Genomic DNA, 14930 nt, shown 5'->3' with positions numbered 1-14930 from the left:
CCTGACTGAAGACGGCATGCTCTAGTAGTTTAGACATGAATGAAAGCAGTGAGACCGGCCGGTAGTTTTCAACCTGGACTGGGTTGAGTGTGGGTTTCTTCAGCAGCGGGGGAACCCGAGCTTGCTTGAAGACAGAGGGAAAGACACAGGATTTAAGAGAGGAGGTGATAATATGGGTTACTGCAGGTTTGATTGTAGGTAAAATGCTCTGCAGGATGTCAGAGGGATCAAGAGGACAGGTCGTGGGTTTTGAGTTGACTTAAAGTTGAGAGACTTCGTCCTCATTTAGAGAGTGGAAGGAGCAGAGTCATGAAAAGAGTCAATTTTGCCAACTTAAAAAACCAAACAAATCTAAATAGTTTACTTCCTGGACTTCCTGAGGCGATGCAACGACTACAGCATATACATCACGCTGTTACCCTACGCTCGAGTATATGCGCACATTTCATCTGAGTCAGCTACAAGGACCCAACCTGACGCAGATGTGGCACGAGAATAACTCCAGCGTGAAGGAGGTGGAGAGTAGTGATGTGCCATGCGCGAAAGCCGATGCTTGGTAGTGAATCAGAAGAGCCGGCTCCCAGTGCTTGGAAGGGGGGTAGACGACGCTACACTGCTTTCTTGAGTTTGGTTCTTGTTCTGTTTTGTGGTTTTGTTTGCTGTTTTTTGTTCGTTTGTGCAATATAAGATTTTTGTTGAAATGTTAAACAAAAGTAGTGGTTTTGTATGAAATTAATGAATGAATGAAAAATACTTTATTAATCCCAAAGGGAAATTCAATTGTATCAGAATAAATGCAGAAAAGGAGGCAAATATAAGGCTTCTCATAAAAATGCTGAACACAATTCAATAATTTTTGAGAAGTTAAGGTAAATTATGGGACTAAAAAAGATGCTGAATTAAGAGCCGTTCGGGAGCCAAAAGAGACGGCTCTCTGAAAAGTCGCTGAACATCCCATCACTAGTGGAGAGGAGGGTAAGAATGGAGGAAGTGGAGAAGGGGAGGGTAATGGTGGTGAAGTGGCTCTTTAATAGGAGAAATTGGACCAGTGACCTAAAAAAAACAACAAAAAACAAACAAAAAAAAACTGTTTAACATTAAGAAGAAATACTTTAGACACAGCGATGGAGAATTATTGAGGAGTGTTCAAAGAAGGCTGAGAGAAAAGGAAGGCAAGATAGACTCTTAGAGAAGAAAAATCTAGAAAAACAGCATCCATGAGGATTGTGTGGAAGCCACGTGAAGGTGGATCAGACCGATCTGAGCTGGTGTTCTGCTTTCTGCATACGCACACAACATGAAAATGTCATTTCAGTGTGGGGTGAGGACACACCCATAAATCCATGCTACCCGCATTACAGAGAGCAGAGCAGACATTTTGTTTAAAGTCTAGAAGTGGGCTGTAGCACAAAGATGGGGAAAAAACTCAGACACCGGCAGCACGTGAGGCAAACCCGTCTGGCAGGTCTGATCTGTTCTGGCTGGGACTAGTTATTCTAGTCTCATAGTAAAAAGTTACAGTGTAAATATTATTGACTTCTTTCCAAGTGCACGTGCTGCTTGGTGTACAACAGCAGCGGAGAGATAAACTACATGTTCGTTTGCAGAAACTCCTTTGAGCTGTTTGTGTTTCAGTGCACTTCTTGATGATGTGGACTACAAGGTCCAGTATGAAGTAAAAGACAAAATAGATCCATCTCTGCATCCCACCCTTTACAGAATACTTCCACATTGTCTGATTTAGAATGATGGGAATCTTAAAAAGAACATTGCAGTCACAATGACCACCTGTAGCCAAAATGTGCAGAAATGATCATATTTCCTCTGTTCATACTAAATATTAAAACTTGTTTATTATTTATTTAGATAGATTTTATTTGACAAGGTTATTGAATGTCAAATGACAGTCCTTGGTTGTTCTTCTGTTAAATGCATTTAATGTTTACAAAATAATGATTTAGTACAAAGATATACTCTTCACACCAGATCTGAACTGCAAGTAAAGTTAAAAGTGAGCATATCTGTGCGGTGCAATGGAAGGTCTTGGTTGAGTGTCTGATAGGAAAAACAACAGGTCATTCAGTGAGGTGATTAAATGTATAAATGTGGTAGAAGTAGGGGGGGTGAGGCTGAAAATCCTAGAAATTCTAGTCACAATACAGCGGCGTCAGCGTTTATTTTATTGCATTCTTTACTTGTGTTTTACTGGCTAAGCTACATTAGCATGTTGCATAATAAAGTTTCTTTCCAGTAGTAATATGCGGTCGTATATGTGTTTTATTTACTGAAAACTGCATTCCCCTGTAAAAGTGTATGAACTAAACAGTTCTAAAGACAAGGTAGATTTCAAATTTCTTTCAAATTTTTAATGTGAATTATTATCACTAATTCTGTGTCAGTACATTCTGAAGCTCATTTTTGTGTTTATTTATTTTTACTTACTTCATTACTTTTTTCTGGTACAACTCTGGCATCCATTTCCCACAGGGCTCGTCCATCTGACGAGACAAAACATGTAAACTCACAAAATCCAGCCAGCCAATGAATTTAAAAACAGACTAAACGTGATGTACAGGTGTTTATGAACATAAAAGAATGTTACCAGGCCCTTTCTCTGTGAAAACTACTCTGGACTGAGCAGAGATGTTGGATCCGGTGATGAGCAGCTCTTCTCCACCGTTCACAGAGCAGCTGGCTGGACTGAAGCTCTCCACCTGAGGAAGCTCCTGACCTGATCGCTGGGCTGAAACATTAAACATTGCCTGAAAATCCTACTTGCTTGTTATTTAAAATCTAGTTTTGAGATAAAGCTGAAATGTAGAGCTGATAAAGCAGGATTTCACCCACAACACTCCACAGGAACAGAAACAGTCTGCAGCCACAGCATCCGGCCATCCTGTTGAGGGACAGCGACTCTGAACACAACCCGAACCCTGGTGTTCTTCCTCCCAATGTCTGTCTCGCCTTTCTTCAGTTCAATATCAGCATTACGCAGCTTCAGGATGCCGGCACAGTCAATGCTTTGGGAAAAAAGCAAAGATATACAGTTTACAACATATATACAGTCAAATTAAATTAAAGGTTCTGCTTAGTGCATCTTTCATGCACTTCTTCAACCTGAGCCTGAGCCAGAAAATATTTCCTCTGCGGTGGAAAATATCCGGTCTTGCTCCGGTAATTAGAGAATCTCATCCATCTTCCCTCAAAGACTGTAAACCAGTTGTCCTAACATACAATGTCATGAAGGTCCTGGGGAAGTAAGTGATTTTCAGGACCCATTACAGTTAGCTTATCGTAATGTTCTTGGGGTTGAAGACGCCATCATCTACCTGCTTCAAAGAGCCCTCTCTCATCTGGGCCAACAAGGCTGCACTTTGAGGATCTGTTCTTTGATTTGAGTGCTTTTAATACAATGCAGCTGCTCTATTATGTGAGAAACTCCATAAATTCCAGGTGGATACCTTTACAACCAACCTGGATTTATGACTGGCTAACAAACAGATCACAGTGTGAGACTGAAGCGTTGTGTGTCTGAGCGGGTGGTCAGCAGACCTGGAGCACCACACGGTCCTGTACTCTCACCTTTTCTCTTCACAATGGACACCCCAGACTTCCAATACAACTCTGAGTCCTGTCATCTACAGAAATACTCTGATTACCCTGCAGCTGTGGGATGTGTCAGTGATGGAGACTTGCAGGACAGTTTACATCAGTACTTGCAGGACACCCAGACACCCTGGACAAAAATGTAAATGCAGTGACCAAATCCTGCTTTTCCATCTCAGGTGTCTAAAATAAAACCTGCTGTTTCCAAGCGTAATCTGGAAACTATAATTCATACTTTTATCACGTCCCGTTTGGATTACGGCAGCTCACTTTTGGCAGGAGTTGCCAGGCCTGCGTAGCCTGACTGCAAGTCGTTGAGAATGCTGCAGCCTGGTTTTTAACAGGTACAAAGAAAAAAGAGCACATCACACCAGTTCTAGTGACTCGTCACTGGTTTTATGTGCACTTGCAAATTAATTTAAAATTATTTTGTTTTTAAATCTCTTAATTCCCAAGCCCCTTCTTATCTGTCTGACCTGCTGCAGCCACATGTGCCATCTCGCTCTCAGGTCAGTGGATCAGACTCTGTTAGTCGTTCCAAGGCATCAAAGGAAAGTTAGAGGTGATTGTGTGTTAAAAACACACCTTTATTCTTGAGCCTTTAACCCAGAGTGAGACTGTGACTGTCACATTTTTAGATATTTAATGGTGTTTTTCTTTTCTTGTTTTTATTTGTTTTTTCTTTGTGTCCCTGTGTCTGTTTACTTTTTATAAATTTGTTTTCAATTTTGGTCTAGGGTTTTAATGTTTTTATTGTTCTATTTTATTTTACTTCTGTTTTATTATACAGCACTTTGGCCAGCCACGTTGTTGTTTTTAAGGTGCTTTATAATTAAAGATGGTATGGTATGGACAAGAAGCTGAGTACAGAGAACTGATCAGTCAGTGTGTGAGATGGTGCAGAAACAACCACCTCATCTCAGATGATTGTTGACTTCAGGATGAACAGGAGCAAACAAAGCACTGTTTACATCCTGGGAGAAGAGGTGGAGGTGGTGGAGGAATACAAGCAGCTTGGAGTTCAGCAGAACCAGAACAAGACTTAAAGTAATGGAATAAACTGATCTAGAAATTCCAGTTCATTTCTGGGGACTGATCTGGAGCTCATGGAGCTCATTGACTCCCTACCCCCGTCGTCACTCACTGCTTCGTGGATGGCATCCAGCACTACCTCTTCAGCAAACCTAATTTTACTCTCCCTCCCTCACCACCTGCTTATCCTAAATTAAATCCAGTTTCACTGCAAACCACACCATCAAAGTTTGACAGTCTTTCCCTGTCTGTCAATGGCTCCCCAGTTTCCTCCTCCCTTCAGGTTAGAAGACATCCTTGAAGGCTCATAGCGCTGTGTAATATATTAAATTTTTATTATAATTTTGGCTCCAAACAGTTGTAAAAACAATGATCGACAAAAAACAATGATCAAAATAACATTCCTACAGACATGCACGGCTCTGCTGCTTCTGAAGGATCCATCTGGGTGTCGGAAGTAGCCCCTCCACCACGGGTGCGGTTACTGTTGCCAACTTCTTCAGGTGATATTGGAGATTTATGGAGACTTACGTGAAAGCTTGTTTTGTTCTTACTCTGACCAATGAGCAGCCAGTGAGTGCTGCCAAAGGCCCCTCCCCCTTCCCAAAGCCCTCACAAACACCCAGCAGGGGTGCTTATTTCGACACGCCTCGCGGCGCCAGCCCTCCCAGCTGAAGATGATCATCTGCTCTGCACCAAGAATGAGGTGCATGTGTGCAAAGCTGCCACTGGCTGGTCCGCCCTGATATATAATATATATTATTATTAGATATTAATAATGTCTGTGTGGTCTGTAGACATAAAGATGAAAAAGATGTTTTATTGAGACATATTGATTAAAAATGAAACCAGACCTAAGAAAACTATATGATATTAACTATTTTATTTACTTTTACATCCTGGGTGAATATCCTGGCTTGGCGTAATGCGTCATTTCAATACTGACCAAACATAATTTTCATTTTTTCCATAATCAAGCATCCCTAAAAGCTCATTTTAAATTTATGCTCTTATCCTCTAGCCATCTACAGACCTCCATCTACGCAACATCTCTTGTCTCCACCCCACCCACCACCTCTGTCCTCGTTTACAGCCTTGTCACCTCCTCGCATTGACTACTGTAACTCCTTTCTTCGGTCTCCCTCTCAAATCCCTCCATAAGCTTCAGATGGTCCCAAATTCAGCCCCTCGCATTGTTACCAAAACTCGCTGCTTTCTCCGCATTGCTGTAGTTCTACCGCTGCTGCACTGGCTCCCGGTTCAGTCAAGAACAGAGTTCAAATCCTACTGTGTTGATGAGATCAGAGCACGCCAGTTCATCCTGGTTAAACACACTGAATGACACAAAGAACTCCACGACATTAATGATTAGAAAACACTAACAGATAAACACAGCTGCTGCCACAGTTTTCCACGTTCAGAGCTGTAATGAAGGGCTGTCCCCTTCTTTTTGTTAAACCACTTCTTGGTAAGGCCTATTTTTTCTGCCTCCTGTCTGGTATTACATACCCCAAATCAATTAAGTACATCTTCACAACTACAAGGGCTGCATGTATAATCTTGGTCTAAAAATTCCTCCAGGATGGTTTAAAAGTGGAGGAGGACTTTGCACTTGAAGTTTGAAATTAGTAACATAGTCCTAAGAATTAGTAATGTAGTCTTAATGACTAGTGAAGTAGTCCTAGGAATTAGTGTGTAATCCTAAAAATTAGCAATGTAGTTTTAATAAGTAATTAAAGTAGCTCTAGTAATTAGTGAAGTATTCATAGAAATTAGTAAAGTCTGACATGGAACTGTGCTAAAAGTTGATTCTGAGTGGGAATGTGGGGTTGTTTGTACATTAATACAGTTCAGCTTCTTTTTTTAAGCGCTGATCAGCATGTAGTTTTGTTGCTGGTGATACCTGGCGGACATGTTGTTTTCTGGAAGCAGAGGGATCTCGAGGACCTTGGTGTTGCTCATGATTTTCTCTTGGCAGACTGTGGTGACGGTCTTTCCTGTCACTCTGTGGACCTGGTAGAAGGAATGAGGACGGAGGTATCTGTCGTCCGCCGTGCCGATGAACAGCAGCAGGCTGACCGGCTGCTCGCTGTAGCCCTTCAGCTGCAAACAGAAATTAAAATGTTGATGAACAGCTGCTCATTATGACAAACACGTCAACATTTACAGCAACTCTGCTTTTCCACCTGAGTTTTACAAACATCTTCACAGCCTGTCATGAGAAAGTGAATTAGGACTGAACACAGAAGTGTTCCAACAATGTTCCTGTTGTTTTGGCATGGACTCTAAAAGTCAAATAAAAGTAAATTTAATTAATTTTTGGTTTGTGCATATTGTTGCTAAACCTCACTTTCCTAGGAATTAGCTGCAAACTGCATGGAATACATGGATTAAACGGAATTATTATTATGTACAAAACAAACCATAACTCTCAATATGCTCTTTCATTTCATTGTGTTTCTTCGTAATTTTTTTTGTTTTGATTATGTTTAGTATGGTATGAGATATACAAATAGATCATAGCAGTTAATACAGAAAATCTGTATTATTCTGAGAAACATTTCCTACCATTTCTCCATCTATAACACACCGTTTTCACCAGCTCAAAATGGCTCAAGAGAAGCTTAGAGAAACGGTACACTGCACAACAAAAATGAGCTAACAGAGCAGACGTCACAAATACCTCAACACTGAGGCGCTCCCTAAACAACTACTCATCTTCAAGATCTTCGTCCCGGTTAAATCAGCAGATTACAGTCCAAAGTCAGAAGCGATTCTCAGGTCTCAAAATTTCAAAGGGACCCCTCCAGCCAGCGTCCATTTCACTTTTATTTTGATATGTAAAAGATATATCATGTATGTAGTAATATCAGATATCACCTCTCTCTCTCTCTCCATATATATATATATATATATATATATATATATATATATATATATAAATAAACAAACATTCTGGAGCTGAACCAGATGTTTAAGGGGTGTCCAACAAAACACCAGGTCATGTTTTAGTAGAACTCTTATGTTTAATTGTAAAAACATCTTGCTTATAACAGACAACAGTCTCAGGTTTCATCACCACTTTAGGCTAAATCGAAAAAACTTCTTGGAGAAGTAATACTTGTACATTACAAGAAAACTCAGGATGATGTTTAACTGAAAAAGTAACACAGGGACCAACCGTGATGATGGGATGTCCTCCAGTAGCTGCCTTGATGGATCCTCTGCTGCCTTCCGTCTCGTAATGAGCCCTGTGGTAGGACTTGGGCTGGATCTCCAGTTTTAGCTCAGTGTGGTCATACTGGCTGGGCAGAGGCCAGTCCAGCGGAGGGGGGGACAGGGCCCTGAGATGGAGATGCATCATGATCACATGACGGGAAAATAAATTTATTGAAAAATACAGAAGGAAATTCTACTGTTGGAGAATTTTTTATTAAAAAAGAAAAAAAAACTACTTAAAATCTAAAACTGTAAAGTCGGATATGGTTTTAGTTCTTTTACAGATTAAGGAAGATGACATGAAATGTTCCTCAGAAGGGTTAGTAGGTCTCAGAACTTTCTACTAAATTAAAGAAATCCTCCAAACAATTAGGAAAGTTTTCCAGGTTTCAGTAAATCCATGTTGATTGATAATGCCAACCTGAATAATGGAGGGTTTCCAGGTTTAGGTTTATTCCAGCTGAAGTGGGAAGGCACCTGAAGGAAGAGCTCAGCCAGGCCATCCTGTTCTCTGACCTCCTCTCTGGGAGAATCCTGGCCCTGTTCTCCTTGACAGGCCAAGAGGCCAAGCTGGCTTCCTGATGTTCTCCTGGTCTTAGATGGGACATCAAGGTCCTGGTAACCAGAACTGAGGAGGTTTCCAAGGCCACCAGCAGGACTTCCCACCCAGGTGTCATCTGTCATGCTGCCCAGGGGGGAGGTGCCCGGAGTGGGACTGGGGGAGTGATGAGGAGAGGGTGAGCGGGCGTGAGGGTCGGAGCTGGAGTGCCGTCTCTTTCCAAAGGGAGAGGTTGGTCTGGATGACGGTCTGAGAGGATGAGCATGAAAAGACATAAACGTTACATGTTTTGTAAGCTATAAAACCTTTTTTTCTCACAAGGTTCATGATTAATTTTAGAGAAAAATATCATCTAAATTATGTTTGAAACAAAGACTTCCACTAATTTAAAGTTGTGTTTTAATAGGGCTGTCAAATGATTAAAATGTTTAAATTAGATTAATCACAGCTTGCAATTAATCACGATTAATCACCATTTGCCTAAAATATGCCCATTTGTATTGTTTTGTATCCACAGAAAGAACCAAAGCTAACTTCTTTTCTTTGCATTTTTACATTAAATGACCACTTTAGTTGTAATAATCAGATTATTATTACATAAAATCAAGACCTTATAAAATTTATCTCCTTTGTGCCAACCTTCTCCTGGTCAGTCCCCACCTGGCCCCCATCTAAACCGTTCTAGACTCGCCCCTGCATATCTGAAGTATAAAGCATTTCTACCACCAGCTACTCTGTTAGAGAAGGTTCTGCTCTGACTTGTATCTCAGAACCTGCTAATAATTTCTCTCTCCATTCATGCCCCATAAATGATCAGACCTGTGTCTCCAACATCTGCACAGCAACAATGATCTAGAGAAGACGTCTCTTTGCTTCTTCTGCTGTTTCACTCTCACCAGACATGAACCTGATCTATCTTCATAGATGTGTGTGTGGCTGTCTGACGATTAGTAGATTTTACAGCTGTTTCATTAGCAAACCTCATTAATGCTTATAAAGTTATATGAAATAAAGGCAAACAATATCTAACTGAAATAGCCTGTTAACAGTTTTCATTCTTCAGCTTCATGTGATATCAACATGGACCTGATTGGGATGAGACCAATATATTTATATATATTTATATTATATATTTAGCTTACTACTGCTAGCGCGTTCAAAAACAATACAATATGTTCAAGTATGAACCATGAACTGCTAGTTTTCTACTTCTCAGCTCAAAGACTGCACACAGAGATGTTTGCGCAAAACTACATGTAAATTTTTTTTTTAATACGGAAAAGTGCACGTGTTTGAACCCTCTCACCAGGAAAAGTGTGAGTGTTAAGACATCCTCATCTCCCATGAGTGTGACGCCCTCAAATCCAAGCAGAGCCAGTCGACTCTTTTTCCACCTCTGTGTTTCGCTGTCATAATGACGGAGGCTGCGCATATGTTAAATGCGTTAAAAATTATTTACGCAGTTAATTACATCAACTTTTTAACCGCCAAATAACACGTTATTTTTGACAGCCTTAGTTTTTAACCTTGTTAATGTGCACAAGATATTTTTTTATGCTACACAGACACATCAGAAGTAAAAATCTAGCATTATAAGTGGCAGCTGTGCCACAAAAAAATAATAAATCTATAAAATAAAAAGACACAGAAACAGGAAACACATTCAGAAATAAAAGTGTGCATAATGTTTACATAAATGCATGAGGAAATATAGAAAATTCTCAGCTGTATCACATCGCCATCTGGTTTGGATTCATTTAGGTGGAGCTGTCAGATTCAGATGACCACTGCTGCCCGTGTGAACGGACAAGGCCAGAACCTACCTGGAGGAGGGCCGACGGTTTAGCCAGGTCTCATCTGTGACACTGGTGCGAGGGGAGTGGGAAGGTGACTGGCGGGGTGACTGATGGGGCGACAACGATGGGCTGAAGGCTGAAGGATGCTGGTACTTCTGCTGCCACAGCTCCACCCCAAATGCTCCTCCGCCACAGCCCGGGGACCCCAGAGGTGACCCAAAGGGGGACCCTAGAGCATGGAGAGCAGCGTCACGCAGCTCTCCGTCCACGTCATCGTAACCATGAGAGAAGGACTCACAGGAGGAGAGGTCTGACATCCAGCTCCTGGAGGACAGGCTGCTGCAGGGACTAGGACATAGAGCAGTTTCCCGATAGCAGGGGTCCAGAGGCAGGTAGAGCTGATCTCTGGACCAGAGGGCCTCAGGGTAACCCCCCTCTGCACCGCCTACTCCCAGAGGCCCCTGGGTACTGCCAGGCTCTACATGATTGTTATGAGTAATGGAGGTTATTTGGATGCTGGGGCAGTCGAAGGCCCTGGGGTTCCCCTGGGGGCTGCAGTAGGGTCCGTGAGATTGGTAGGCAGCATGCTGATAGCTGTCTGTAGGGGGCACAGATGAAGGGTGACTCTGCAGCTCCTGGTTGAAGAGCTGCTCGGCCAGAGCCTGTGTTGTGGAAGGAGGCGTCTTCACATCCAGATCTGGAGCTGTGAGGGAAATAGATGAATAAAAACAAAAAATAAAGGACTCATTAGCAAAGGTAATGATCGCTGATCAAATCAAAGGAAGAAATAATGACTGGTGTTAAATCACACAACATAAAAACTCAGTCTTAATTTCTCCAAACATGGTTTAAATGTTTTATTTTTATCTGCTTCTGTATTTCTGGATCATTTTATATAAAAGAAATCCAAAGCTATGAGCTGATAATGTTACTGTAATTATGAGTGCCAGTACTTAGATTTACCACTTTATAATATATATTAGCTTGGATAAGGTTACACACTGTTAAGATTGTTGTTTGTTGGCAGCGGGAACAAAAGAAAGTCGTGAAATTAATATTTTCACTTTAAAGATGTTTGCTGTACCAAGGGAACAGTGCAGTTTCCTGAAAGGTCCAGTGTGTAAGAATTAGTGACATCTAGTGGTAAAGATGGACACAGTTGTGAACGGATGGTGGCCGCCAGGGGTCAAAATTCATTCAGACATGTTTTAATGTGAGTGGACCCAGTAGCCTCTGATGCAGTGATATCTGGACTACAGGTAATTACTTCAGTATTGTGTATATGTGAACTGTGCTCTTCTATGCACCTTTTAACCTCTTATTAACGAGGCCAGTGACATGCTCAATATAAATTAGGTCTATCTTCATAACTACAAAGACTATGTTTAATCTTGGTCTCAAAAGAAAGCGGAAACATGTGAAATTACTACAGAAGTGTCAGAATCAAGATATGTGCTACTGTGTCAGAGTAACTTCATCTGGAACACAGTAGAAAATGTCACGGCTATTTCCTGCTAAAAGAAAACCGCATTACTCTAAGTGAAAACCAGGGAGTAGCAGCCCAGTTCATCTAGGAATGAAGTAGTCCAAGGAATGAGTAAAGTAGTCCTAGGGATTAGTAAAGTATCCATGTTTATCCGGGGTCAGGTTGTGGAGGCAGCTTCCCAAGCTCAAGATCTTTGTCCGAATCCGACGGGACCCGACGGGTTCTGTATCTAAACACCAGCCTGAGTCATGAAGGAGATCCTGTTCTGTGGAAAACATCCCGTCTTGTTCCAGTACCTTCAAAATCCGAACTAAGTGCCCTGACATCTCTGCCTCTGAGACAAGGACCTGAGATGACTGATAAATTATTTCTTATTTAAAAAACAAAACAAGAAATCCTCAAATTTAATCAGAGCATTTGAACTCAGATCAGTAATTTTACTCATAAAATATGACAAAAAGATGATAAATGATCATTCTTCAAAAGAAACCAGGATTATATTAAATCTACGACTCCGTGGGACTATAATGTTAAATAATGTTGAACTTCCACATGCTTCATTTCTAGCTGAAAATTCAATGCAGAACTTCTCAGATATTTTATCAGCTGGGTAGTATTAATGGTGTTAATAGAAAAATGGCTTTGTATTTTGAGATTTGTTGTACAAATATTAACTGTTTTCTAAATAAAATGCAATATTATCATCATTTTTATTTGTGTTTGTTCATTATTGTGGAGACAGAGAGCAGCAGTGGTCAGTCATGATGGCGAACGAGTGAAAAGTGGGACTGGGAAGTTCTACACCCCAAGCTTCTACAAACTGGAATAAAGGCTGGTCTTTCCCAAAGAGACTGCTTCCAGAACCGCTGGAAGTTATTGTCGTTTACTTTTCCTGTTTGCCTTTAATTAAAAAAAAATGATCCCAGTCAAATTAGTTTAGTCTGTTTCTGGCAAACGTCAGGAAGAGAACAGTCTGTAAATGACACTTCGTGGATGATGAAAGGACCACCAGATGAACTGATAACTAACTGATCCACAAAGTATGACATCTGCCATCAGGACAATGTTACTGGAAAGAAAATCACTTATACATGAGTTTCTAACATGATATTAATATTAAATTTTTCAATATCACAGTCATTGACGGTTCTAGTTTGACAGTTAACCTGCAGCACATTTGTTTTGTTGGAGTGATGGATACTAAATGTTTGTCTACACACAGCTGCTCACACCTGTACACACCAACTACAGCATCCATTTATATTTGTAATATTATGTGTACTGTACTCTTTATGGTGGCAGATTATCTACAACAGTTCAGCAGATTCAACCACACAGCTGCACGCCACCCTTATCACCACTATAAATAATAATGCTCTTTGTCTCTCACACACATACACACAATGAGTATGCAAAAAAAGTGTTAGAGCACCAACGGTGGACGGCTTCCTTACAAATAACTCTGTATGTGATGCAACAGTTGCACCCCTTCCCCCACTCAACTTTAAGTCAAAAAGGAGGGTGGGGGAAAGGGTGGAGGTGATACCCTTCACCAGCTGGGTGCAACAGCGCGTTTACAAAACCAGGAAGTAAAACCTGCCAACAAACAACATGGGTGTCACGCTCTGTCTGCACTGAGGCTGAAAAACAAGCAGCTACACATGTACTAACAATCTATCAGCTATTCATCCATCCACCTATCCCAGCTGGTAAATGTTTCTGTTTCCAGATGGCTGGCATCTTCTTACGGGTTAATTGTGATTTATAACAATTTGATCTATCAAGTAATCAGAATATATATATATATATATATATATATATATATATATATATATATATATATTCAAAAGGAATCAGTAGGTGGAATATCTCATAACTACATTGAACCAAGTTAAGTTTAAGAGGAGCATCTATTAACTGCATTTAACCGTGAGGTTTAGGTGGTGTCTTATAACTGCATTGAACTAGGTCAAGTTTAGGCGGAGTATTGGATAATTGCCTTTAACCAACTGAGGTTTAGGAGTATCGTTTAGCTGCATTTAACAGTCAAGTTTACGTGAAGTATCTGTTAACTCTTTGCTTGTATATATGTACATGTGGTAGGTGGCTGCTAAACAACGTTTCGCTGTAGAATGATATTAAAGCTTCCATCCTATTCTTTCTATTCACTAAATCAGGTACTGGTTGAGTATCTGATAACTGAATAATAAGTGGAGTATCTCATAAATGCGTTTAACCAAATCAACTTATCCACAAGTCTACTGTCCGTAGATTAAATGTAAACCTGGTTAAAATGTTGCTGATCTCACTGGTAAATGCTGGTTAACGGAGCTGTTGACACCGGTTTAACAAGCAGCTCCTTTACTCCACTCTTCGACCTGACATTTGAAATTTCATTGAAATTTAACAGCCGACCGACCGACAGAGGGAATATTCACCAAAACAAGAGCGCCCCACTTCCGGTTACAATTTTCAACATAAAATGCTGAGTGAACTTGTTTTTTGATAAATAAGTTTAACACGAGTCAGTTTTTCTACAGGTTTTGGATAGACATAGATTTCATTTAAAAATATCTTTATTATAAAGACAGAAACAGAAAAAAACATGGCTTATAATGAAAGCATCTCTAAACATAAGACAGTAATTCTGGCTAAAGCATAAAAAAGATTATGGAAAAAGAGAATTAAATGCTCTTTTAATCAGTATGAGATATTTTCACAGAAATATTGAACTTTTAAAACAATGTTTTATTGAGATCACCGACTGACTTCCGGTTTAGCTGCTGCAAAGTGTTTGCACCTTGACGCAGTTCTTGCTAACTAACCATTAGTGAAAATGACACGTACCTGTTGTGTGTGTACAATCTTCCTCAAAGATCAGTCTGAAGTCCAGCTCCTCGGCGCAGTTAACTGTGGACATTGAACTAAAGAGACAGTCAAAGTCTTCCAGACGGGCTGTTAGACCGGCCGGTCCTCAAAACTGATCCGTCTCACTCACTTCCATCCGACTGAAAGCAGAACTCTCCCTCAACCGAGGCACCGACACGTCGACAAATCCTGAACAAAAAGTTGACCAGCAGCTGGGCGCTCACTAAACATAACTCCGTACACACTTACGATCCACTAAAGTCTTATAGTTGTGTAAACTTTTCGTCACGGTGTTTCTTCTTCGGCTGCAGCGACTTTTTACTTTCCTCCAGCTTGATCCTCGTGTTGCCTTCATGGTCCCTCG

The 14930-nt window shown here is 40.7% G+C and overlaps 1 protein-coding gene across 1 annotated transcript in view; it reads right to left on the bottom strand.

Annotated features, from left to right (window-relative positions):
- nfatc3b (nuclear factor of activated T cells 3b) overlaps positions 1 to 14930 on the bottom strand; it is a 27688-nt gene extending 12758 nt beyond the window's left edge. The window contains exons 1-8 of the mRNA XM_041997064.1: positions 14546 to 14930; positions 10240 to 10915; positions 8279 to 8665; positions 7820 to 7982; positions 6542 to 6741; positions 2848 to 3020; positions 2603 to 2743; positions 2443 to 2498 (exon numbers count right to left, since the gene is read on the bottom strand). Coding sequence (XP_041852998.1) covers positions 2443 to 2498; positions 2603 to 2743; positions 2848 to 3020; positions 6542 to 6741; positions 7820 to 7982; positions 8279 to 8665; positions 10240 to 10915; positions 14546 to 14618 — 1869 coding nt within the window. The 5' untranslated portion in view covers positions 14619 to 14930. The remainder of the gene's footprint in view (positions 1 to 2442; positions 2499 to 2602; positions 2744 to 2847; positions 3021 to 6541; positions 6742 to 7819; positions 7983 to 8278; positions 8666 to 10239; positions 10916 to 14545) is intronic.

This window comes from Melanotaenia boesemani, chromosome 10 (assembly GCF_017639745.1).
Source record: "Melanotaenia boesemani isolate fMelBoe1 chromosome 10, fMelBoe1.pri, whole genome shotgun sequence".
NCBI lineage: Eukaryota > Metazoa > Chordata > Actinopteri > Atheriniformes > Melanotaeniidae > Melanotaenia > Melanotaenia boesemani.
This window is presented reverse-complemented; position numbering and strand designations above follow the sequence as displayed.